Raw genomic sequence first — 26,912 nt, forward strand, 5'->3', positions numbered from 1 at the left:
CTATTATGTCTTTAATACCCAGAGAACAAACGTCAATATTTACGCGTTTATCATTATTATGATGTTTTTCATCCTAAAAAATTTAAATTATTGGCTAGCAATTATTTTAAAAACTGTAAAGATAAATATTTAAAAATTTATATTTACGTGACATTAATATGCTTACAGCAAAATAAAAAGAATGTTAAATTAAAATTTCCTTAATAACAAAACATATTTAAAAATCGTTAATTAATAATTCATTTTTAATTAATATTTACATAAGGAAGGGCATATAAGCTAGGTAATCAAGAATCTAATGAGTTGCAGAACTTACTTTCCAGTCTTGAACTACCCCTCTACCTGCGGCTGGTCCGTTTGGATGTTCCAAAGGAGTTGGAAAGGTATTACCAGCAACATCTTTTTGATCTTTATTTTGGGCACGAGCTTGACGAGGGATGGCTGCGTTTTTTGTATTCATATTCATTCTTTCGGCGGACATTATGTAATTGTTGTATTTATATTCTTATTTTTAATTTTTTTTTTAGTTACTTTTACAATTTCAATAGTTAAAATCTAATTCAAGGAAAAAAAAATATTGGTAACAAGAAATATTTCCTTCAATATCTTCCTCATTTCTTACTTATTTTATATAAAATATTTTACAATTTAGTGCTAATATAAAGCTATATTGCTATTTATAAGATAACTAATCATAGATATACGTAGTATCCCTTGTTTGATCTTCATATAACTTAATAGAATCCTTTACTCCTTTCTTTTCCTTCAGTAATAAAAAGGAATCCTTTTAAGAAAAGGATACTCAGCTAAAACATCCAATGGTATTACATATAAACGTAATATATACTATTTAAAATATTCTTATACTCCTTCTTTTCAGTCTTTTTGGATGTGTAGAGAACCAAAGAGAGTAGGCTCAATTAATGATTAGACGTCATGCATAATTTCTATTACCAATGGAACGTCTCATTTAGTCCATATTGAATTGGGAGTTTTAACAATGTATTATTATTATTATTATTATTAGCAATCCTTCCTTTATCCATTCTACACCCATCGGTAATTTTTTTATAGGAAACTCCGACTCATCGGTGATTAATAAGGAAAATTTCAAGGCACTTTTGAATTTTAAATTAGATATTCTTATTTTAGACACGACATTGAATAAGGTATAGAAAATAAGGGTGTTTCAAGAAATGGTACGTAATTCGACTGTTCAATCAACTAGTTTTGCGTAGGTATTATTGTATTTTATTTTGTATATACATTTGATTGCTTAAATAGTAATTCAAGAAAAACAAATGATGATATATATGTGACGAATTATATGAGGTTAAATAGTGTAAAGAAAACTAAAAAAAAAACAAATCAAAGTCATAAAGGGTGGATTAAAATGTAATTAAATATTTGAGTTCTTTGTTTAATTGTAGATCTAGTAGTCATCGTTATCGTAAGAATTGTTTCCTCTGTTGGAAGAGCCGTAGGAATCGTTGTTACCATAAGAATCGTTGTTAGAACCATATGAGTCGTTGTTAGAACCGTAAGAGTTCTTCTTAGAACCATAGGAATCATCGTTGTTATCACCGTAAGAGTTCTTCTTGGAACCGTAAGAATCGTTGTTACCGTAGGAGTCATTGTTGGAACCGTAAGAATCATTATTGTTGGAACCATAAGAATTCTTCTTAGAACCGTAAGAATCATCGTTGTCATCACCATAAGAGCTCTTCTTAGAACCATAGGAGTCATTGTTGGAAGAACCGTAGGTGTTGTCATTACCATAAGAGCTCTTCTTAGAACCATAGGAGTCATTGTTGGAGGAACCGTAGGTGTTGTCATTGTCATCATCACCACCGTAAGAGGACTTCTTCTTGTTCTTCTTGTCAGAGGAACCGTAAGAGTCGGTATTGGAAGAACCATAGGTATTATCATTGTCATCATCACCGTAAGAGGACTTCTTCTTGTTCTTCTTGTCAGAGGAACCGTAAGAGTCGGTATTGGAAGAACCGTAGGAGTTGTCGTTGTTATCATCATCACCGTAAGAGGACTTCTTCTTGTTAGAGCTATAAGTGTCGTTGTTAGAAGAACCGTAAGTGTCGTTGTTAGAAGAACCGTAAGTGTCGTTGTTAGAAGAACCGTAAGTGTCGTTGTTAGAAGAACCATAGGAGTTGTCATTGTCATCATCACCGTAGGAAGACTTGTTCTTGTTCTTGTTTTTCTTAGAAGAACCATATGAATCGTCATCATCATTGCTGTTAGAACCATATGAGTCGGTATTGGAAGAACCATAGGTATTATCATTGTCATCATCACCGTAAGAGGACTTCTTCTTGTTCTTCTTGTCAGAGGAACCGTAAGAGTCGGTATTGGAAGAACCGTAGGAGTTGTCGTTGTTATCATCATCACCGTAAGAGGACTTCTTCTTGTTAGAGCTATAAGAGTCGTTGTTAGAACCATAGGTGTCATTGTTAGAAGAACCATAGGTGTCATTGTTGGAAGAACCATAGGAGTTGTCATTGTCATCATCACCGTAAGAAGACTTGTTCTTGTCCTTCTTGTCAGATGAACCGTAGGAATCGTTGTTAGAACCATAAGTATCATCGTTGTCATCACCATAAGAGGACTTGTTCTTGCTAGAACCGTAAGAATCGTTGTTACCGTAAGAGTCGTTGTTGTCATCACCGTAAGAAGACTTGTTCTTGTTGGATCCATAGGAGTCATCGTTGTTAGAACCGTAAGAGTTCTTGTTATCGTCATCATTCAAACTAGTTTCACCGAATTGCTTTCTAACAGCACTTTCCATCTTGTTGAAATTGTCATCACCAAGGGTGTCTCTAGCCTTTTGGACGTTGTCTTGACCGGCATAGTCTTCAGCTTGGTCGACAATATCACGGTTGTTGTCACCATCGCCTCTAGAGGTGAACTTCTTGACTTTATCGAAAATACCCATTATGAAAAATTACTTGTAAAGAGAGATTGGAGTTGGTTTTATGGCAATAATGATAATATATATACTAGAGTTAGTAATAATATATGATTGGTTATCAGACACAGAGAAACACAACAAGAAAGATGAAGAGAAAAAAAAGAGGATTGATAAAAGAACTCCAGCTTATATAAGAAAATGCCCAGGAAACAAAACCCAAACTGAAACCCAAACTAAAAAAAAATAAAAACCATCAGATCATGGAAAATGTCTATTGTTTTATATCATCAGCTAATCCAATCCTTACAGGGTATGGCCACCAATTGCCTACTTGGAACACACACACACACACACACACACAGAAACACAGACACCTCATATTTTCACGCTAGCTGGATCCTATAATAATGATCATAACAATCATAACAATACTATTTCTTACCTTTACTCTTACCTTTACCCTATTCTTTACTATTATTGCATTATTTTTTTTTCAATATCACTTTATCAAGGCATTGCCCTACTTTGTTTCACCACTGTGGTTGTATGTTTCCCTTTTTTGTTTAGGCACGCTGTCCACTACGCGCTATTCTTTGGTGCCCACAGAGATCGCGTAGCGGACAGCTCGTGGCAGTACACGGGGTGCTTGATTTCCCGTTTCGGGCACGTGTAGTCCAATACAGAGAAATACCTGCAGTAGCATGTGGCGTTCAGGAATGTGGTGTGGCGGTGTCAGCAATTCGTGTGGCACCAGAAATTCGCGACACGCGACGCGAAAAAAAAAACGAAAATGAAAAAAGAAAAAACGGGCGGCCCATAGGGGGCTCGAGAGAGCCGATATATTTCCTGAATTGGAGAGTTTCCCGTTCACGTGGAAGCGAAGGTGCACGGGCGTGGGTGCACGGAATGGTATGTCTGTTTTGAGATATGCCGGGAATGTTAGGGGAGGTACGGCTACGAGAAAAAAAAGAGTTAATTTGATTACTAGTATAAGAACTAATATGGGTATCAATATGACTTGGTAGGACTTAGAATGATTATAAGCATAATTATAAGCACAGTTTAGTATACTTGAGGAAACTATAATTCTTGCTAGGGCAAATGCGTCGGGATGAATATATAAACCCCCACGACTCCCACGCTATATCCCTGTCAAGCTTTGTTGTAACCAACCAATGGTTCTTCTCTTGAAATTGCCCTTCTCATCTCTATAGAGTCTTCTTTCTTCTAATATCTTTATCATATCTTCTGCAGTATTACCCTTCTCTATCCCTTTCAGAATAAACTTGTACAATCGTTTTCTTCTTGCAAATGTCTTGCGGTTCCTTTTGAGCCTCCATTTATTACCATATTTCTCTTCCAATTCTTTAATAGAGGGAGATCCATTGATACCGTTTTTGTACTCTTCCCAAATGGTTCGAACACTATTTGGTGCCTTCAAGATTGTATATGACGGTATACCATTGGAATCCATGGTCATAGTCCTATTGCCTATGCTATTAGCAGATCCAGAAAGAATGGCCGTACTATTCAAATTAGATTGGCCCAATTCATTACCATTATTACTGCTAGCAGTATTATTATTATTGTTATTATTATCATCATTACTCTTTTTCTTGCCTTTTTGTTCTTCACTATCACCATCTTCATCATCATCGTCTTCTTCATCTTCATCATCATCTTCTACATGAACACCATTACCAGGTCTTAAAATCACTTCATCTTCTATTTCATCTTCTTCTTGACTACTCGCTTCTTGTTCATATGGCGCATGCGATTTATTACTTTTGGATTTTTTATCTTCAGTAGTGGACTTACCAGTACGATTAGTGGATGGTAAAGTAATCTTTATATTATTAATTGAATCATCCTCATTGTCTTCATCTTCTTCTTGGTACCCTTCTTCATCTTCTACATTCCGATTACTTTTATCATTTGACGTTGAATTCACAATAGTATCGTTGGGGATTGTTACTGGATTGGTCGTACTATTACTAGTGCCACTATTATTAGCAACCATATCAGTACCAAAAGGTACAAATTGATGTGAATTATTATATTTACTACTAGTAATCTTATTGATACTAGGTGTTAACCCAGTATGTTCCATATTCAAATTTGGTAATGATAACGCACTAAAATTATTGATATTGAAATTCACTTTAGCACTAGAAATATTATTGTATGCAGTGCTACTGTTAGTACTATCATCAATTCGTCTTCGTTTCTTGATACAATTTGGATCTAATGTGAACGTTTTTTTATTTGTATTTGATACTAATGCATTAGCATGCGCATTAGATGTCACTGTAGAGTGCCAATCTCTTAATGATAATGGGATTCTATTCCCCATTGGCGTCAAAGTGGAGTTATTACCAATGCTATTATTGTTATTGCCATTGCTATTGTTATTGCTATTGCTATTATTATTATTATTATTATTATTATTATTATGAGTAGAATTGTTTAATGTGGGGAGACCAAAATCATTGAAAATCATATTCGAGTTTGCATTTGCAGTTGCATTTGCATTTGAATTGGAATTGGGGAAATTATTAACATATTCATCCATATTAGATTGTGATGTAGTATTTTGATAATAATTTTTACTTGCAGTAGCAATAGAATTCATCAATTCTACAACAAACCGATTCTTGGGATCTTCTTTTTTCAATGGTCCATTATTATCTCTTACCTCTTGAGTTATACTATTTGAAAGTGTATCATACTTGACCGAAAGATCATCTAATTTGGAATAAACCTTGGCTAATAATTTATCATTGGCATTTGTCTTTTTGGATTCGATAACATTACATAATTTTTCTAAAGTTTCTTCAATCTTTATCATTCGAACACTTAATTCATCCATTCTTTGAAACATCTTTAATGTATTTGTCGTAGGATGAAGACTGGTACTACTTAAATGTGGGTTTGATGATGATGATGCTGATGCAGTATTAATATTTGTATTAGTTGTATTATTACCAATTGATAAATTCAATCGTTTGATATTCGATGTAGATGCAGAACTTTTAATCTTATTAGGATTTGACGATATCGGTGGGAAAGTTGTTGTAGAATTTAATTTTATAGGTAACGGAATTGTCAATGGTGGTGGTGTATTATTTGCCGATGAAATATTTGATAATCCAGATAAATTAGGAATATTAACGCTATTCAAAGTAGCCATTGTGGATGTTACAGGAGTTTCATTAGGGATTGAATTGTGAGATTTCTTAGGTGAAGTAGATTGGACATGTTGTGGTGATATTGAATGATTCAGTTCCATCATGACACCATTTTTCACGTTGGAATCATTACCGTTATTGACATTTACCTTTGTAGACAATTGATTCAAATTATTAGCTGTTAAAGTTGGAGTCAGTGAAGAATTTAAAGCTGTATTATTTGGTACATTTAAATTGGGAGAATCAGTAGTGGTTGACATCAAAGGAACTATTCCAGTGGAAGTCACTTTTGCATTTTCATCAAGATGATTAGTAGATTCAACCTCTAATGGAACGTTATTTGATGGATTCGGCATGATGATTGCTTTTTAATTTTTTTAGACTTGATATGATTTTCCTTTTAAAATTTCGGATTGCCGCTAATACTTGAATAAGGAAATAGAAAAAAACAAACTTAAAAGTATTATTAAAGGAAGAACAAAGAGAAACAGAAACAGGACTGGAAAATCACTTGTATTAATGTATTAATGAATTCGTAAGTCAAGTAATTATAAGCTTAAAGTAGAGAATTCGAAATATTTTTTAATCGTGTTATGGAGAAAAGCCAAAAGAAGAATACGATGAAAAAATAAACGTAGTTAAGGAAATTTAGTATAAGCACTACTATATTTTCTATATATTAACAAAAGTAATAAATAGTAAAATAAAATAATAAAAAAAAAGAATTACAATGTTTCTGTATCTTGTATAATCCAAGTAGCAATGAGGAACGTTATTTTTTTTTTCTATATTTTTATGCTGAAATAGTAAGAATATATTTTCAAATTAAACTTTGTCAGATATGTATATGTAAAGAATTTCGATGCATCTAAGTATAAGCCAATAATAAACGTTGATTTCCTAGAACTAACCAATAACAGATTTTTTCTTTATTTGAACAAAAAAGAATCTTTTTAAGATAAGTCTCAATTTCCAATTTTTTTTTTTTGTTTAATAATTTTGACCCAATTTTTTTCGATTCTTTGACCCAAATTTGTACTGAAATTTCGATTGACCCAATTTTGATGGACAAATTTTCACCGATGACGACCAAATTTGGCCCATTTTGCAAACCAGAATGTGCCACGGGAATTTCTGTGCCCTATTGAGAAAAGTAGGGTTGTTCTAGGGTTGTCGGTGTTTTGATATAACACCGATGGGTATCGTATAGAATGTTTGTTTTGTCTTGAATATCAGTTATAAACTCCGAATGATAAAAACAAGCAATAAAACAAAAGCAAATTAACAAGTATGCAAGAGGAAAAAAGGGACGTGAAACAATTGCAACAACCGTTTCAAATCATTACATCAAACATGAAGGGAAAATTAACCATTAATCAAGTTATCAAACAATCATCATTTATAAAACAATTGAATCCAGATCCTCAGATCCGATCGATCTACAAATTAGAACAACTCAACGGTGATGGCGCGAATAAAACTGCTAAAGAGCTTTTACTCTATCGTCCCAGAATGATTGCTAAGGGGTGCCATTTCAGTTATAATCTGCCTGAGAGCCGTAAAGAGTACCGACCACTTTTCTATTCAAAACAATTGTTAGAATCTTTAAATTTGATTGCTGATTCTCAATTGGATGATATCTTATCAGGTAAAAAAGTTATTTTAGAACCATCTCAAGGTATTGCACCTTTTAGTATTGCGTATGCAGGACATCAATTTGGCCGATTTTCAGGTCAATTAGGTGACGGTAGAGCTATTAATCTATTTGATATACAAGGCGAGGGGGGGAACCAACAAGATGCTGTGACAGTACAATTGAAAGGCTCTGGTAGATCTATCTTTTCCAGAGGGTATGATGGGAAATTGACAGTAGATTCAAGTATTCGAGAATTTATTTGTTGTGAAGTATTAAACGCATTAGGAATCAAGACAGTTCGTGCGTTGAATATCACATTGTTGCCTGGTACTAGAGCGACTCGTGGATCCACTGTGGAAAAATGTAGTGTTTTATCAAGATATGCATCAAATTGGGTCCGTCTTGGCAATTTCGAATTATACCGTTGGCAAAATGATATGGATGGTATGAAGAAATTACTTGATTGGTGTTTACAACGAGAAAATTTAAAAGATTACCAAGAATTGTATTATTATAGTGTTAGGGAGAACGCAAAGACAATGAGCCGTATACAAGCCCTAGGGTTTCTCAATGGAGTATTGAATACTGATAACACTTCTGTAGTTGGATTTTCCATGGATTATGGTCCATTTACGTTTTTGAGAAATTACGATCCTGAATTTGATCCTACAGATTCTGGGAGGTATTCATATAAGAATCAAGTGGATATGGTCTGGTGGAATCTTGAAGTGTTTGGCAACGTGTTGGGTAGGGAGTTTCTGGGGGATAGGTTTGAAGAAATTTTAGCAAGAAGCCGGGAAATTTATTACAAGGTTTTCGAAGAGGAATATCTGAAATGTATGAGTAAGAGAATGGGATTGGGAACACAAATTGATTTACAAGAGTTTAAAACGATTATTTTAGAACCATTATTGACTATTTTACTAAAGAGGAAAAATATCGGGTACAATAATTTTTTCTATATGCTTAACCAAAAGGGAAAGATACAAGACATATTTTTCACCACTGAAGAATGGGCGCAATTAAACGCCAAAGATGATGGCAATAACAAGTATGCACGTCATTTAAAAGAACAACATGACAGTGCCTCACAGTGGTACAAGAAATATCTCGACTTCAAATCGAAACATTCTCTTGATGAAACAACGTCTATAAATCCAATATTTATTCCAACTACAGAAATCATTGAAGATGTTTGTCAGATATTATACAGAAACGATTATTCGGACATCACTTCTTTAGAAAAATTATACCTAATGGCTACGAATCCTTTTTCCAATAAGCATTGGTCTGATCAACACTGTAAGACCACTACTATTAGCAATACAAACAATGAAGGTTTCAGATTGGATTTAGAAGAGAAATGGTTATCCATGTATCAAGAATGTACTCCAGCCAAACATCTAAGTTGTTCAAGCTAAATGTCACAAAATGTATCACAATATATATACACACACACACACACACACATAATTTTGTCCGCCCGCGCCACAAAATAGTCTGCGCCAAGATTCGATTACCCCTGAAATATACCGGTTTTTCCGGATCTGGCACCGTTGCACGGCCGTCTCTGTGCAGTTTATCCGAATCTGGCCGTTCTACGACCCCTTACCACGCCGGTTTCCTAAAACGAACACCACTACGGGCGTGTCTGGGAAACACACCGGCTCATTTCGGAGAGTTAATGGCCACGGATAAGTTAGCCGTTTTTGCCATTTACGGCTAGCTCCATCTTGGTTCGGGCCGCATATTCCCTGATACAGTATGTCAGTTCCCAGATACAGTTTCCTGATTTCCTGATCCGGTACGCGCGGATGGACCGGCTCCCCTGATCTCAATTGGGTCGTGCCTATTTTGGCCTGTGGGAATCTCTGTGGCACAGAACTCCGTTAGCGGATGTGGGCCTAGTAGGGTTCGTGCATAGGGTTACAGGCTGTGCAAAAGAAAGGAGAGGGGCAGATTGGCCATCGATTGGCTGCCAATTCTGGATCAGGCTAGGGTTGGATTCAAGGCACTAAAAGGGTTTCGGAGACGGAGGGTTAAACTCAATGACTATCTATATCTTGATGGAATAAATATACTAAAGAGTGGACATCTTTGTTGGTTCGGTAAAATGGTTTAATATTAGTATTAAGTTATAATGATTACAAGAGGTGACTGTTTTTGATTTCTATTAATCATTTCAAAAGCCTACATTTATTTTATTTTATTTTGTTTTATTTTATTTTCAGATTGTAACATTGTTTGATAATAGAGCTTTGTTTATTTATTCTTGTATTTGTTTATTCGCATTGCTCAAGGAGACACAGGTCTTCGTGTATTATTTAACTAGAACATTAATTAATTTGCTTCGTTTGTTACGCTTACTATTTTTTTTTTTTATTTTCGTTTTATTTTATTCTATTGTATTTGCCATTAGTTGTTCAACTACACAAAAACACCTGTTCAATATCCAACAAAGAACATCATGTATTTGTCAGCGTCATACCATTGGCTTCATCTAATTGTGGCTGCTCTGTATTATATAACACCTACTCTGGCAAGAGGTATTGGTACCAAATCTCTAGTCACTTGTATTGAGAACTCCAAAATATCAGCTAATGAATTCGAATTACTTTTCAATCCCGATGATAATTCTGCTCATTACAAATTAAATTTAAATACAGAAATAGATGATTATATACTCGTCGATATTGCCATCTATGCTTATGGGTTACAATTATTCCGTCAAACTTTCAACCCATGTTCTGCTGGTTGGAAACAATTTTGTCCTTTACACCCGGGTAAAGTAGAAATCGATTCTGTTGAATACATCCCCAATGATTTCACAGGTTTGATCCCAGGTATCGCTTACACAGTGCCAGATGTCGATGCATCTGCCAAGATTTTGTTCTATGAAGCTTCTGATTTAAGAACACCCACAGCATGTGTTCAAATGTTTTTCTCCAATGGGAAAACCATCTCATTACCAGCGGTTAAATGGGTCATCGGCCTCATCACTCTTTCAGGGCTTATTATTGCTGCGTTATTGCATTTATTTGGGAAATCAACTTCTTCTTCACATATAGTAGCTTGTTTGATTTCATTATTTTTATATTTCCAATCAGTTTCCATTGTATCCATGCAACATGTTCAAAAATTACCACCTTTAGCTGAAGCTTGGTCTGAAAATTTAGCTTGGACTATGGGGCTGATTAGAGTTGGATTCATGCAAAAAATCTTCCGTTGGTTTGTAGCAGCTACAGGTGGTTCTCCATCTTTATTCCTTACCTCGACTATTATTGCCATTTTCCCACAAAGAAGGAAAAGAGAATTTGCATCTTTGGCTTATTCATTAAGAAAAAGAGCCAATGATACTTTTTATGGGAATGAAAGTACAATCATCTTTAGAGGTATCAAAAGATTAGCCACAGGTTTGAATTTGGAATGTACTTCTGTAGTGTTAACAGCATTCACTTTCTTTATGACTTCCATTTATATTTTATTTGGTTTCACTGTTATTTCTAAACAAATGATAGAATTATTAGTTTCCATTGGTTGGATTAAACCATCTAGATTGGCTCATTTTAGAAGAAATTGGAAACCACTTTTAAAGGGGTCCATCTATCATTTCATCTTCTTAGGGTTTGCTCAAATCACTGCACTGAGTTGTTGGGAATACACAGAAAGAGATTCTGCTGCGGTAATTGTCATGACCACCATCTTGTTAGTCTCTATTATCTCATTAATGTTATTAGTAGCTACAAAAGTGGTCATCGTAGCAAGAAGATCAATAAGAGATCATGGTAATCCAACTCAATTGTTATTTGGTCAAGAAGATTTCTATACAAAATATGGGTTTTTCTACAAGATGTTTAAATCGAATTTCTATTGGTGGAACATTTACTTATTAACTACTATCTTTATGAAAGCTTCATTCATTGGGTTTGGTCAAAGTTCAGGGAAAACTGAAAGTATCGCTTTTTTCGTATTGGATTTACTATATTTATTCTTATTAATGATCTTTAGACCTTATTTGAATTTACCCATGAATGTTTTGAACATTTTCATTGCCATTGTGGTTTTCTTAAATTCCACAATGTTTACATTTTTCTCAGAAGCTTTCTCAGATTCATACATGATCTCTGCCATCTTGGGTGTTGTTTTTGTCATAATGAATATATCATTCTCAGGGTTCCTCATCTTCTTAATCACTGTTTTCACCATCTACATCTCAATTATCAGCAATCCAAATAAATCATTTTTCGCTCCCAAAGATGGAAGAATTGCGTACCAAAAGGATTTCTCAGAATATTTACCTGTATCAGAAGATTCATTCTCATTATTACAGGAAAGTACTCGTACTGGAAGTATCAATTGGGATCATTCAATTTCTATTTCAAACGCCCATGGTACTCCAAAGGAATTCGATAAAGATGGCTTCACATTGGCTGATATGACTACTACCACTCCGGTAAGATTAGATTCAAACGACGAGGCAAGCCTTGTAGGCACTCCTTCCACAAGCAAGACTTTAACACCTTCAAGATTCCAAAGTCCTGTAAAAATATTTGCTCCTGGTATTTTTAAACATTTGAAATTGGGTAAAATTAAAAAACATATAATCTTAAAAGATGGTTCAAGACAAGAAATAGATATCCCTGATGACGATGAAGATGACGATGGAGATGACGAAAATCATTTAACTGATTTTGATATCGATGGCGAATCCCTTTCATTCTCAGAGTTGGATAATTCAAATGAAACTGCTCATGATAGTCACCACAATAATGATACTTTTAATAAGAAAGATAAAATCCAATTCGAAGAAAATGAATCGAGCGGTAGCCGCAATGATACAACATCTTCCACACACGTAGATTCACTTCATGGCCCATTATTACAACCTCCTCCATATAATGTCGATTCTACACCAGAGTTAAACGGACATTCTACATGGACTTCAGTTCCAAACAATAAAAAAGATGAAGACACAAATTTATTAACTGATAACGATACTCTACACGATAATGACGAGGAACAAAACTGATACCAAAACTTCCATTAACACTTTTTTTTTAGTTCTTTTTTATTCGTTAACTAATTTAAATTTACTCACGTACACTTCACATAGTTATACCTGCATAGCATTCATTACATATTCTTACTAAAAACAAATACCTAATTAAAGATTTATTGGACTTATATTCCTCATTCCAAACTCATCCTTTATAACCAGATATTTGTAAAATACATTTTCCATTATAAACTTTAATCATATTAACATAATGACCGTAACCATATTATATTTTTTCTTTCCTCTTCAAATGACTTATATATACTAAATATTTCTTTATATACTAGCATTGTTTAGTTCTCCATTTTTTTTTAATATCATACACGTTAATAAATATATTCATCAATGCTTATTTAATCATTAAAAAAATCTTTTTTTAGTGCTTTTCTATCTTATTGTGCTGTTTGAATTATTATTACCTTTTTTATTAATCAGAATCGCCTTAATTTGTTTTCAGTATATTTTTTTTTTCAGTTTTTGGCTTCGTGTAAAACGATCCCGAAGGTGAAATTTTGAAATTTGAAATTCTAAAATAACACTTAGTTTTAGTATTGGGGGCCGTGAATATGGTGATTCGTGTTTGAATATTTTGGTAAAATAAAGAGATTCACTCAAAACAGTATGTATTAATTAGAAGAAAAAAAAAAATTAAAGGGTCTCAATATTAAGTATTAAAAATACCAATAGAAGTCCAACATGAAATTGGATATTACTGTATGTTTTTACGCGTTTAAACGTTCGACTTTATGAGGATTGCTTCATATACTTTTTTGTTTCAAGGACTTTCAGCAAGGTTCCTATTTCGTATATGATTTAATGGTTTCAATTGATCATTTAAAATATAACAATTCTCAATAACTTATTCTTTAAATCACAATTACTAACAATCGTTTTTAATTCATAAATTATGTTTAAATTGATTTAACGTTTATTCTTTTTTTTGATTATTTATTTATTTATTTTAAAAACAGAAAACATTCACTAGTAGATCAGATAGAGTCAAAGGAATTGACTTTCATCCAGTTGAACCATGGGTTTTAACAACATTATATTCAGGCCGTATTGAAATTTGGAATTATGAAACAGAAACAGAAGTAAGAAGCATTCAAGTAACAGAAACTCCAGTAAGAAGTGGTAGATTTATTGCAAGAAAAAATTGGATTGTAGTTGGTAGTGATGATTTTAGAATTAGAATTTTCAATTATAATACAGGTGAAAAAGTTTCTGATTTTGAAGCTCACCCTGATTATATTCGTTCCATTGCTGTCCATCCAACTAAACCATATGTTTTATCTGGTAGTGATGATTTGACCGTTAAGTTATGGAATTGGGAAAAAAATTGGGCTTTAGAACAAACATTCGAAGGTCATGAACATTTCGTTATGTCTGTGGCTTTCAATCCTAAAGATCCAAGCACATTTGCCTCTGGGTGTTTAGATCGTACAGTCAAAGTTTGGTCATTAGGCCAATCTAGTCCAAATTTTACATTAACTACTGGACAAGAAAAGGGTGTAAATTATGTTGATTATTATCCTCTACCTGATAAGCCATATTTGATCACGTCTTCAGATGATTTCTCAGTGAAAATTTGGGACTATCAAACTAAATCCTGTGTTGCCACTTTAGAGGGTCATATGTCTAACGTCTCATTTGCTGTATTTCATCCATCTTTACCAATCATCGTCTCCGGGTCAGAGGATGGTACAGTCAAATTATGGAGTTCAACCACTTATAAAGTTTTAAAGACAATGAACCTTGGACTAGAAAGAGCTTGGTGTGTTGCCACTCATCCAACTGGTAAAAAGAATTATATCGCTGCTGGTTTTGATAACGGTTTCTCAGTTTTGGCTTTAGGTAATGATACTCCTACTTTATCCCTAGACCCAGTTGGTAAATTAGTTTGGTCAGGTGGTAAGAACTCTTCAGCTTCTGATATTTTCACTGCCGTCATTAGAGGCAATGAAGGTATTGAAGATGATGAACCATTACCATTACAAACAAAAGAATTAGGTTCAGTAGATGTTTTCCCTCAAAAATTAATCCACTCCAGAAATGGTAGATTTGTTGCTGTTGTAGGTGATGGCGAATACGTCATTTATTCCGCATTAGCATGGAGAAACAAATCCTTTGGTAAGTGTAAAGATTTTGTATGGGGGCCGGATGCTGATAGTTTTGCTATTTTAGATGATAGTAATCAAATTAACTACTTTAAAAACTTCAAGCAAGTTACATCATGGAATATTGATATCCCATTCAAAGTCGATCAATTATTTTCAGGTTCCTTACTTGGTATTAAGGCTGATGGGTTTACCTTATTTTACGATTGGGAAACTAGTAACTTAGTAAGAAGAATTGATGTCTTTGCGAAAGATATATTCTGGTCTGATAATGGTGAATTATTAATGATCACAAATGCAGATGAAACACCAGAAGATGGTGCCCGTGGCTACGCCCTTCTATACAACAGTAATAACTATCAAGAGGCATTGCAAAATGGCCAAGTTAATGAAGAAGAAGGTGCCGAAGAAGCATTCGAAGTTTTATATGAAATAAATGAAACTGTCACATCAGGTAAATGGGTTGGTGATGTTTTCATCTTTACAACTGAAACCAATAGATTAAATTATTTTGTTGGTGGTAAGACTTATAACTTAGCTCATTTTGCCAAGGAAATGTACTTATTAGGCTATATTCCTCGTGATAATAAAGTATATTTGGCTGATAGAGAAGTACATGTCTACGGACATGTAGTTTCTTTAGATGTGCTAGAATTCCAAACATTGACATTAAGAGGCGAATTAGATGAAGCCATGGAAACCATATTACCAAATATTGAAGATAGAGATACATTATTGAAAATATCTAGGTTTTTAGAAGGCCAAGAATTTTATAATGAAGCCTTACAGATTTCCCCAGATAACGAACAAAAATTCGAATTAGCATTGATCGTTGGCGATCTAACATTAGCAAATGAGCTTTTACAGAACAATGATCAAGAATTAAAGTGGAGATCATTGGGTGATGCTGCTTTAAAGAAATTCCATTTTCAATTAGCCATTGATGCGTTCAGTAGGGCCAATGATTTAGATTCTTTATTTTTATTATATTCATCATTTAAAAATAAAGAAGGTTTAATAAGTGTAGGAGAAAAAGCTGAAAAAGCTGGTAAATATAATCTTTCATTTAACGCTTATTGGACTGCTGGCGACCTTGCTAAAGCTAGAGATTTATTAGTAAAAAGTGATAGAATTTCTGAAGCAGCTGTTCTTTCTTTAACCTATGGAGTTGGAAACCAAGATGATATAAATAAATTAGTTGAGCAATGGAAAGAAAAATTAGTCGTTGTTGGTAAAACATCGATTGCTGAGAGATTATTAGTGCCAGGTGAAGCTAAAGATAGCAGTCCGTTAATTGATTTGGATAGTACAGTTTCTAAAGCAGAACCAACTGAAGTACCTATAAAAGAAGAAGCTCCAGCACCAGCAGTAGAGAAGAAAACTAAGGAGCTAGCTGATGAAGAGTTTGTTGAAGCTAAGGTTGAAGATGCTCAGCAAGATGTCGAGGTAGCTACCAACGCTGCTACTGTCAATGGAGTTGACACTATAAAAAGCGATGAATAGATACTCCATTAGGAGGTACTAACCATACTTACATCTTTTATATAAACAATTATTAATATATCCAAACTAATCAATATGTATATTTAGAAGCTCTACAAATATTAACAATCATATTAAAGAATTAAAAATAAAAATTAATATAACTTGAAAAAATGGTTCAAATACTGGAATATGAATCTCGTATATAATACATATATACATATATTCTATATTTTTCTATCATTTAGACGGCGTACAGTCTGTTTTTTATTTTTTTGGAATATTATTTAGAATGTTTATAAATGTGGGACATTAAATGTATTAGGTTTGAGAAATTTAACTTAATTAGCGTTAAAAACGTCTAATTTATCTATTAGTTTCCTTTTTTTCATACCGATGAAATATATTTCTTTTGATTCGCTTCTAGATGAGAGTGGCTTAATTCTAGAAACTTTATTAAAAACTTTTTTCATTCTATTTTGGAATAATTGATCTTCTTTCCCAGTATACATTTTACAAAGAAATGAACCATTTGGCTTCAACAATTCAATTGCTGTCACCAATGCAGCATCACATAAATCAACTGATTGTAAGTGATCTCTTATAGCTACACCTGAAGTATTTGCCAGCCTACGTAAGACATTGTTAGTAAATCTGCTACTAGATAAAAAATTTTGTGGCCAAGGTTCATACATATCACTAATAATTAAATCGATAGGGAATTTATCGACTATATTGTTGTTGTTATTATTTATAGGATTTTCATCATTAGAATTCTTATTCGTATCAAAATTTGGCTTATTTAAGGTTTCAATCTCCTTTGCATTAATATTTGAGAATACCTCTCTATAAGATGCTTGCTCATTTTCTAATTTTTTTTGTTCCAATTCATTGATGGTGTGATTGAAATAACCATTCTCGTGTGTAAGATGAGGATAATGTTTATTTAATTCAAAATGTTTTGAGAAGTATAATCTTATGAGTTGCAAGGTCTTCTGAGATAAGATGTTAGCTTGAATTGATGTAACTCCCGGAGGTGGCTCACACGGCAAGATATCTACACCAATAATAAGAGATTTATCAGACGTTCTTCGTCTTGCCACTTGAGACCAAGCACCAGGTGCGAAACCCAAATCCAAGATGCGTTGCTCTTTGTTCTTATGGAAAAGATGATAGTGGTCATCTATCTCCATCAATTTGAAGGCTGCCCTAGATCGTAAGTTCTGAGATTTTGCAGTTTTAGTATAAACATCATTTGACTGCCTCTTTAACCATTTATTGTTACTTGCAGATGAGGACTTCGATCTAATGAGACATAATCCTTGAAGAGTAAATCTAGGGGTTGAATGAAACCTAAAAGTAAACATTTCTGAGGATATTTGAGTTACTAATAGTAAAACAAATAAAAGATTCCTTTACATATTGTATTTTCCATTTTAGGATAACTCGAAATACCCTTATTATATAAACTATTATTGGATAATGACTATTATATTAAATGTTATTAAATCAGCATTTTTAAAATTGATGACATCCGTGCACCATAAATTCAGTTTTTCAAAAAAAATTTTTTTTTTTTTTCAGTGACGCATCGCAAAGCCAGCAGGAATGAAAAATTTAAATTAAGAATCATCAAAGTTGGAAAATTCGAAACTGGCATTCGAAATAGGAATCTTAACCTTGAAACATTTTGTTAGAGGTTCTCGATTTCTTCATCTGTTGAATGAGAAAGAATAATAAAAGTAATAAAAAAAAAGCTTTGATATATTTATTCTATATATATTATTTTACAGTATATTTTAGAATGCTTTTTTTTTTAAAAGGGTGAATAAGCAAAGATGTCTAAGATCACTTCTTCCCAAGTCAGAGAACACATCAAGGAATTATTGAAATATTCCAACGAAACCAAGAAGAGAAACTTCTTGGAAACCGTTGAATTACAAGTTGGTTTGAAGAACTATGACCCTCAAAGAGACAAGCGTTTCTCTGGTTCTTTGAAATTACCAGTCTGCCCAAGACCAAACATGTCCGTCTGTATCTTCGGTGATGCTTTCGATGTTGACAGAGCTAAGTCCTGTGGTGTTGATGCCATGTCTGTTGATGACTTGAAGAAATTGAACAAGAACAAGAAATTGATTAAGAAATTGTCCAAGAAGTACAATGCTTTCATTGCTTCTGATGTCTTGATTAAGCAAGTTCCAAGATTATTGGGTCCTCAATTATCCAAGGCTGGTAAGTTCCCAACCCCAGTTTCTCACAACGATGATTTGTACGGTAAGGTCACTGATGTTAGATCTACCATCAAGTTCCAATTGAAGAAGGTCTTATGTTTGGCTGTCGCTGTTGGTAACGTCGAAATGGAAGAAGACGCTTTAGTTAACCAAGTCTTGATGGCTGTTAACTTCTTGGTCTCTTTGTTGAAGAAGAACTGGCAAAACGTTGGTTCCTTGGTTATCAAATCTACCATGGGTCCAGCTTTCAGATTATACTAATCGAATTAACTTGTAATTCACATCCTCGAATTATATTTTGTATTTCCTTTAGCTAATTACTACCATTTTCTAGCATATATTTAATTCACATGTAGGCAACTATTAAATCTATATATAATTATGTATGTCTAAAAACTAATTTCATTCTATAAAGCTCTATACGAAGCGTGTTTTTCCAAATTTCGAGATTTTAAAATTACCCGTCTTTACCATTGTTTTGTGGAAATCAATTTGTTGGCAGTTTGTTGATTTGGTAATTTCTTCGCTAATAATAATAATAGCTAGAAAAAAATTAAAAAATACTTGGGCTGAATAAATCTCAAAATCTTTTTTTAAAGGTACAGAATAAGGATCTTGGCTTGTGAAAAAAAAAGATTGTTAAGATCTACTATATATTTATACCTCTATATTACTTCACTAGACAAAACATAAAGAAAGATGGCTTACGATTTATTTGGTTGGTGTATGTGTTTACGTTACGTTTCTTTATTAACTCGAATTTACGTGTTCGACAAAAATAAAAGAATAAATAGTCTGCCAAAAGCAAAGATATCTTTGTTATTTGACATGAAGTAAATTCTATTTTTATGAAATATTACAACAATGTTACTAACAATTCTTTTTTTAATTCGAAGAGATATCAGTACTTATCACATCGTACATTATGATATTTTTTCAATAATATTTTGAAATCGTTGTCACAGTTAGAGATATTTTAGCCTCTTTAGGTTTATGGAATAAGCATGGTAAACTTTTGTTCTTAGGTTTAGATAACGCTGGTAAGACTACCTTATTGCATATGCTAAAGAATGATAGATTAGCTACTTTACAACCAACGTGGCATCCAACCTCTGAAGAATTGGCCATTGGTAACATTAAATTCACTACATTCGATTTAGGTGGTCATATTCAAGCTCGTCGTTTATGGAAGGATTATTTCCCAGAAGTTAACGGTATTGTCTTTTTAGTCGATGCTGCTGACCCAGAAAGATTTGATGAAGCTCGTGTTGAATTAGATCAATTATTCAACATTGCTGAATTGAAAGATGTTCCATTCGTTATTCTAGGTAACAAGATTGACTCTCCAAATGCTGTCTCTGAAGCTGAATTGCGTTCTGCTTTAGGTCTAATGTCAACTACAGGCTCAGTTAGAGTTGAAGGCCAAAGACCTGTTGAATTATTCATGTGTTCTGTCGTTATGAGAGATGGTTACGCAGAAGCTTTCCAATGGTTATCTCAATATATTTAAATGATTAAAATTGTGATGCTTTATTGATACTGTGGTTCATGAGATAAAAATAAATAAATACTACTACTACAACTACTACTACAACAACAACTACTACTACTACTACTACTGCTACTACTACTACTACTACTACTACTAATACTAATAATAATAATAATACACCTTGATTTCCAAAGATTATACAATTCGGATTCACCGATTAAACTCATACTATTTAATATCACTACTTCATGATTGCCATCATTTCTTCCTCTTATCTTCAATATTCCATTATTAGTTGATAGATAAGAATCCCCTCCATATTAAATAAGCATCTGCATAAATGAAATTCTATTTAATGTGTAAATTAATTTTGTATGGGCTTTGTACAATCTATTTTATATTAATGATATAATTATCTATTTATTTACTCTTAACTTTTTATAGAGTAAATAAGTTTTTGTGAGAAAAAAAAAACTAGTAATAATTAATCTTTTAGTCTTTTTTTTCAATAAATAGTAAGTTATTATAAGATGAATCTAGTGCTAGTAATATTAATATTATTATTATACATGTATGCTATAAAAAGTATATATAAAATTTCCCATGAGATTGCTACAAAGCTTATCTTCTTTTACGAGACCCACCAGCATCATCACTAGCTGATCTCTTTCTACCATTCTTGGCAAAATATTCTTTCTTCTTCTCCTTATCCTTTTGGACTTTGGATTCTTCCAATTTGGCTAACTTCTTTAATCTTTCCTTTCTTTGTTCGGATTTCTTATCTTTCCTCTTATTCTCTTTATCTTTAGATAACGTTAAAATATTATGCATAAATGCTCTTGCTTTCTTTTCTTCACCACCTAAAACAACAGCTCTCTTTTGTAAATAAGTTTTATCCTTGCGTGGTTTCATTTGAACAATTTGAGATTTGTATGGTAAATCTTCCCTAATAGATTTAGGAACCTTTAACCCATTGAAATGCCTGGTTACACGTTCAACCTTCTTATAGGCACTATCAGGGTTCAGTGGTGTTGCTATGCCCTTTTCTGCTCTAATTTGACCTGTCAACCTAACACCTTTCCATTCAGTCTTTTGCTTCATTAATAATGATGTAACTGGATTGTAGAAACGTTTAATATGAACAGGATACCACGATCTCAATATAACAATATCACTTAATAAAATTTTATCTTCAAAAGTGGCTCTGAAATGACCTTCAGGTTTCGATAATGCTCTCTTAATTTCACCACGAATACCTGAAACCGTTTTAATTTGTGCACCTTCAAATCTTGCAACTTCCATAGCACTTGAAAACATATCCTTGATGAATGCTGTATTTTTGAAAATTTTATATGGATAACCTATTAATTTCAATTTCTTCACAATTTCCACTGTGGCATCAATTTCTTCAACAATACCAGTGGCAGCAATTCTGAAATTACCTGTAGTATCACTATTAGCAACGATTTGAATACCAACAAATGGAGTATTTGGAGAACATAAGGGACCGTAGAAACTAGCCGTACAGTAGGTATGTTCTGGTGTATACTTCAATAATCTATTTCTTGTTCTAGAATCGCTTGTGGTATAAACAGGCAGTGTTTGGAATCTTCTCCAACCTAAGGATAAAACTAGCGGATCATTAGTTTTTAAGATTTTCTTGTGCCAACGATGTCTTCTAAGTCTTGCATTAATAATACCAAACTTCATTTCTGTAGGTAATAGACCACCAACAACAATTGGATATTTTGGATCAAAATTTTCGATAAACTCCATTGGAACTTTTTCGAAAACAATTCTAACATATGAACCAGCTTTAAACCCTTCAATTTTTTGTCTTTGTTCTAATGTCATATTTTCATAGACTGTATTATTAATATCCAGTTGTTTAGCAATTTTAGCTTTTTGTAATTCATACCAAGTATCATATTCGTTATCGGGATCGTCTTCTTTGAAATTTTCACCCTCTTCTAATTCGAATTGTAAACGTAATTTTTCTTTCTTGCTGGCATTCATTTCACGTTCTTCGCTAACTGTCATATCTTTTACTTCTTCTTTGTCAAAATCAGCAAAAGAATCATCACTATCGTTGGCTTCATCTTCACCATTTTCACTCTCTCCATCGTTATTATTAATTTCAGAAGCATCATCGCCTGCAGCTTCCAAATCTTCAAAGTCACCATATACTTCTTCGTCATCATCATTATTTTCTTCAGCAGCTGCGTCATCCTCATTACTAAATGCTGGCTTACCAATAAATCTATCCTTAAGTAAATCTGTTTTTTTCCACTTTTGCATTAATCTATCTAATGTTTCAAAATATGGTTTAAATGTTTCTAAATCACCTTCATGGGCATCTTTTTCATTAGAAGCAGTGCCATTTCTTTTTTGGAAGAAATCTTCTTCTTCTTCTTCAATTTCACTTTCGTGGTCTTCGTCTACGTCTTCTCCCTTCCATCTTTTAATACAATCATTAGGAGAAATATTGTTCATGTAAATAAGTTTAGCGATATCCCATCTTCTACGGTCTCCGTTGAGAGCCTTTAATTTACTAGCAGAATTACGTTGCCAAGATTCGTTGTCATGGTCACTTAATTCAAATTCAGAATCAGTTTCTAAAGCTAATTTCTCATTTCTATTTGATTCACCGAAATCAATTTCAACAGTATCAGGTTCCCTATCCTGGCTAAGGTCTTCTTCATCGTCACTTGGTAAATTATCAACATCTGCGTCAGCTTCTTGAACAGATTTGCCATGTATTTTAGGGCGTCTTAAAGAAGATCTACCAGTATTCTTAGCATTGGATTCATCCTCCTCTTCGTCTTCCTCCTCCTCATCATCATCGTTTTCTACTGAGTGAATTTCTTTACTTGAACTAAATAATTGTAAACCGACACCATCAAATTTTTCAGCAATACTTTTTTCAGCGGCTTGTAAACTAGTTACTAATTTTTCACCTTCACCCTTTTCTTCACCTGGAACAAAACTTGGCCCTTCATTTTTCTTACCGACATCTATATACACTGCATCTTTATCGACTAAAACACCACCAACATCAGACATTGGTGCATATATGATCTTATCTTTATCATCCAATCTCTTTCTCCTTCTAGTAGTTGTCTTAGCGGCAGATCCTTCTTCTTTCATTTTTTCACGTTCATACTCATCCAATTTTTGCTGGAAATATGGAGTTGGACAAGGATCTGGTAGCTTTTCAACTTGGGCCACAGAAAAATCACCAATACCAGGGATATGAACTCTTGTACCTGGAGCTGATGGTAATGGGGTACCATGCAAGTACCCATATAAGGCTACTTTACGATCAACTTGGATACCTTCTTTTTCGATTAATTCAGGGTGTGTTAAATCAGTAAAACGATCAGCTAATAAATAAGGATGTTCATTTCTCCATTTTAACGGTCTAAATTTCATAACAGAGATAAACCTTGCTAAATTTAAAATTTCACGATCTGGATAACGACCATTTATGACACCTGATAAATAGAATAATTTGGCACCTTGGTAAACTTCAGTCCAAAATCTGTGCTTTAATCTTTTTTTAGAGGCTCTTAGTGTTGATTGAGATTTGAATAAATCCAAATGAGTAGTGACACCTAAAACACGAGGCATACCATGGTGTTGTGCTATGTTTAAAAATTCCATAGTTTCCATTTCGAAACCAAAATTACCATCTATCAATAACAATACTAAATCTGCAATTTTAGCTATATCAACCATAGAGTTCAAATCATCAGCTGGACACTCAATAAATGTTAATCTTCTACGCTTACCAGAAACAACAGTAACAGGACCATTAATTTCAGATAGGGTAGTCTTGGCCAATCTTCTAATTAAAGACTTAATCAAAGTAGTTTTACCAGTGCCCGGTGGTCCAACTACGGCTACAATAACTGGAGGAGGATCATCATCTGGTGTACGGTTAATCATAGGAACATGTAATTTCCTTTCATTAACATCACTTGAACGTTGCATAGTCCTAGCCATCTTACCAGGAGCGGCAACAGCAAAGGCTTTAGCATTGTGACCTTGAGTGTGAAGCTTCTTTTTGGCAGTATTTTTCTCTTTAGTCTTTCTATGAGCTTTGTTACTCTGCTCAATTGTTGACATTTTGAGTCTCTTAGATGATACTCTATAAAAATGTCTTTTATTAATAACTTCAGCTGTAGGTTTCAATGTATAATATTTGGTAATTATTATACTTGAAAAAATATTCTTTTTATTAAAGTGATGAGATAGAAAGCGATGAGCTAGGTGGCTATCTAATTCGGTATTTAAAAAATTTTCATGTCGGAATGTAGGCGTCACGAAATAATTAAAAAAAATTATTAGTAAAATTAAAAATACTATTTTATACAAACATAATGGAAAGCTATTATAATATTTCTATATGTTAATAAATATTTTTTTTAATATAATATTGCTGGTACATAATATATACTGGCTTTTTAAAAAGATATTTTGACTGTAAAATAGGTCAGTTTATTTTATAGAACTGTTCATTGATTTACATAAAGAATTATACAGTGTTTAGATATAATAGAAAGATGGCGCATATACATTAATTGTTAACTACTTTGAAGCGGAAATCTTAACATCCCATTTAGTTGGATCTACATTATGGGATAATTCATACAAAGCATCAATCAATTCCACATGGAAAGAGCCACTGCCTTTGCAGCGAGTTGATGCTAGTTTACCTGCAGCTTTATAAAGAGCTACTGCAGTAATGACAGAGTAGAAAAGACTATGTGTATCGGAACCACCAACTAAACTGGCAATTGTAGAGCCAAGAGAACAACCGCTGGCAGTTATATCCCCCATAATTGGGATTGGACCGCCGTTAACAGTAACACACATTAAATCATCTGGTATATTACCTGTTCCTTTAGATAACTGGTAATCACCTGAATTAGTACCATCAGCAATAACATCAGTTTCACCAGTACATACTACTACAGTTTTGAATTGGAAAGCTACTGCCTTTGTCGCTTTAATTAATAATGATAGGTCCATATTGTCACTTGAAGCATCTACTCCTTTCATCTTTTCTGTCGATAAGTTTGCTAGTGATAGAATTTCACTTGAGTTACCCTTAACACAGGCATATTGGCCAAAAGATAGACAAGTATCATTTAAGACCAATCTTGTAGTAGTAGAGCTATAACCAACTGGATCAAATACAATAGGTCTCTTTGCGTCATTGTATGCTCTTAAAGCACTCTTAACAGTATCTATTGGAGCAATTGTACCAGTATTTAATAATAGTGTAGCATATGGAATTAGAGAAAGCTCGCCAACCTCAGATTCAATTTCTGACATAATTGGTGAAGAATTTAGAGCTAAAGTAACATTTGCACCGAAATTATAATGAACTTTGTTTGTAATATGCTGCACTAATGGACGATTCTTACTTACGGTCTTAATAATGTCAGCCATATCATTGGTAGTTGGTAAGTTTTTAGTTGAAACTAAAGAGTTTGGGACGTATTTAAATGATGTTCCATTAATTAGATCACGTAAGATTTTTGCACTACCAGCAGCATTCTTGGAAGCCATAATATCACTCACTAATGAAATACCATCTAAAGCTCTTTTACCATTAGATGATACACATTGATAAAGAACTCTTGGAATATTATTTGGATGTAAACCACCGATTGCTACAGTTTTACACCAGGTAGCGTTGTAAGTTTCTAAAGCATCTAAGACTTTAATGGCACCTTGTGGTCCCATAGGAGACTTCTTTGGATTCTTCTTGGTTAATGTAGGGAAAATTGTACCGACACCAATGTAATCAACATAATCTGGACCCCATTCCGCCAATTGTTTAACTTCTTCAGCTTTACCTACACTCCAACCGATGATTCTATCTGGTCCCACAATTTTTCTTACAAGTGGAATTGGCATATCTTCTTGGCCAACATGAACACCATCTGCATCAATGGCCAATGCAACATCAATACGGTCGTTGATAATTAATGGAACATTGTATTTAGTGCATAATTTTCTAATAGCGATACCTTCTTTAATGAAATCTATAGTCTCACAATCTTTTTCACGTATTTGAACAAGAGTTACACCGTTTTGTAAACCAGCTTCAACTTGTGAGTATAAAGTTGTGCCTTCTGGTTGCATACCAGAGTCTGTGACTAAATAAAGGGAGTAATCAACTTTGTCTTTTGGGAATACCATTCTTGAGAATTTAACAGTTATTTAATGCAGGAACTTTTGAGATCTGTCACTTCAATTGAAGTTAAATTTTCGGTTATACCTTCTGTAAGAGGTGTAATATTCCTGTTGATTCATCTTTATATATTATTTCTCTCATCAGCCAATAGAACACGAAACCTTTATGGTGTGAGTCTCAATAAAATACTTCCTACTCATCGCCTACTGAATTTTCAATTTCTCGGTCGGGAGAAAGATTTATTCACTGTAACGTCAAAAAAGTCTATTCAGTTTGTAAACCAAGGATGGATATAGTCGATCACATTGTTTACAGATAATATATATAATAGTTCCTACAGATTGTGCCGTAGAAACTTGTAATATTAAAAAGGATAGAAGTGTATATATCTTGTGGCATAGATGAGTTCAGTGTCTTTTAAGTGAGAGACAACATTAGCCTGATACAATATTAAAAAGCATATATAAACACTAGAGCAATTGGCAGCCACTTCAACCGCAAGAAACAAATAGTTTGAGGAATAGGCATTGTCTTGTTAGTTGCAATAGGACTTCAGTTAACTGAATGCTAAATCCACAT

The 26,912-nt window shown here is 33.5% G+C and overlaps 10 protein-coding genes across 10 annotated transcripts; 5 read left to right on the forward strand and 5 right to left on the reverse strand.

The window, feature by feature from the left end:
- Positions 1–1,432: 1,432 nt before the first annotated feature.
- TBLA0A06020 (DNA damage-responsive protein 48) lies at positions 1,433–2,947 on the reverse strand (the record flags this gene model as incomplete). The annotated part of the gene is made up of 1 exon (XM_004177866.1): positions 1,433–2,947. The coding sequence occupies one exon, from the start codon at positions 2,945–2,947 to the stop codon at positions 1,433–1,435; it is 1,515 nt and encodes a 504-aa protein (XP_004177914.1).
- Positions 2,948–4,064: 1,117 nt separating this feature from the next.
- Positions 4,065–6,467, reverse strand: HOT1 (Hot1p; the record flags this gene model as incomplete). Its single annotated transcript, XM_004177867.1, has 1 exon — positions 4,065–6,467. One exon carries the CDS (start codon positions 6,465–6,467, stop codon positions 4,065–4,067), a length of 2,403 nt encoding a protein of 800 aa, XP_004177915.1.
- A 997-nt stretch (positions 6,468–7,464) lies between these two features.
- FMP40 (Fmp40p) lies at positions 7,465–9,168 on the forward strand (the record flags this gene model as incomplete). The annotated part of the gene is made up of 1 exon (XM_004177868.1): positions 7,465–9,168. The coding sequence occupies one exon, from the start codon at positions 7,465–7,467 to the stop codon at positions 9,166–9,168; it is 1,704 nt and encodes a 567-aa protein (XP_004177916.1).
- Positions 9,169–10,214: 1,046 nt separating this feature from the next.
- Positions 10,215–12,776, forward strand: TBLA0A06050 (uncharacterized protein; the record flags this gene model as incomplete). The annotated part of the gene is made up of 1 exon (XM_004177869.1): positions 10,215–12,776. The coding sequence occupies one exon, from the start codon at positions 10,215–10,217 to the stop codon at positions 12,774–12,776; it is 2,562 nt and encodes an 853-aa protein (XP_004177917.1).
- A 723-nt stretch (positions 12,777–13,499) lies between these two features.
- On the forward strand, positions 13,500–16,423 carry SEC27 (coatomer subunit beta'; the record flags this gene model as incomplete). The annotated part of the gene is made up of 2 exons (XM_004177870.1): positions 13,500–13,517; positions 13,775–16,423. 2 exons carry the CDS (start codon positions 13,500–13,502, stop codon positions 16,421–16,423), a joined length of 2,667 nt encoding a protein of 888 aa, XP_004177918.1.
- Positions 16,424–16,743: 320 nt separating this feature from the next.
- Positions 16,744–17,769, reverse strand: MRM2 (21S rRNA (uridine2791-2'-O) methyltransferase; the record flags this gene model as incomplete). The annotated part of the gene is made up of 1 exon (XM_004177871.1): positions 16,744–17,769. One exon carries the CDS (start codon positions 17,767–17,769, stop codon positions 16,744–16,746), a length of 1,026 nt encoding a protein of 341 aa, XP_004177919.1.
- Positions 17,770–18,240: 471 nt separating this feature from the next.
- Positions 18,241–18,894, forward strand: TBLA0A06080 (60S ribosomal protein uL1; the record flags this gene model as incomplete). Its single annotated transcript, XM_004177872.1, has 1 exon — positions 18,241–18,894. One exon carries the CDS (start codon positions 18,241–18,243, stop codon positions 18,892–18,894), a length of 654 nt encoding a protein of 217 aa, XP_004177920.1.
- Positions 18,895–19,332: 438 nt separating this feature from the next.
- SAR1 (Arf family GTPase SAR1) lies at positions 19,333–20,143 on the forward strand (the record flags this gene model as incomplete). The annotated part of the gene is made up of 2 exons (XM_004177873.1): positions 19,333–19,357; positions 19,599–20,143. The coding sequence occupies 2 exons, from the start codon at positions 19,333–19,335 to the stop codon at positions 20,141–20,143; spliced, it is 570 nt and encodes a 189-aa protein (XP_004177921.1).
- A 603-nt stretch (positions 20,144–20,746) lies between these two features.
- Positions 20,747–24,253, reverse strand: BMS1 (GTPase BMS1; the record flags this gene model as incomplete). The annotated part of the gene is made up of 1 exon (XM_004177874.1): positions 20,747–24,253. One exon carries the CDS (start codon positions 24,251–24,253, stop codon positions 20,747–20,749), a length of 3,507 nt encoding a protein of 1,168 aa, XP_004177922.1.
- A 462-nt stretch (positions 24,254–24,715) lies between these two features.
- THI6 (bifunctional hydroxyethylthiazole kinase/thiamine-phosphate diphosphorylase) lies at positions 24,716–26,338 on the reverse strand (the record flags this gene model as incomplete). The annotated part of the gene is made up of 1 exon (XM_004177875.1): positions 24,716–26,338. The coding sequence occupies one exon, from the start codon at positions 26,336–26,338 to the stop codon at positions 24,716–24,718; it is 1,623 nt and encodes a 540-aa protein (XP_004177923.1).
- Between the last annotated feature and the right edge of the window lie 574 nt (positions 26,339–26,912).

This window comes from Henningerozyma blattae, chromosome 1, assembly GCF_000315915.1.
Source record: "Henningerozyma blattae CBS 6284 chromosome 1, complete genome".
In the NCBI taxonomy this organism is placed as follows: domain Eukaryota; kingdom Fungi; phylum Ascomycota; class Saccharomycetes; order Saccharomycetales; family Saccharomycetaceae; genus Henningerozyma; species Henningerozyma blattae.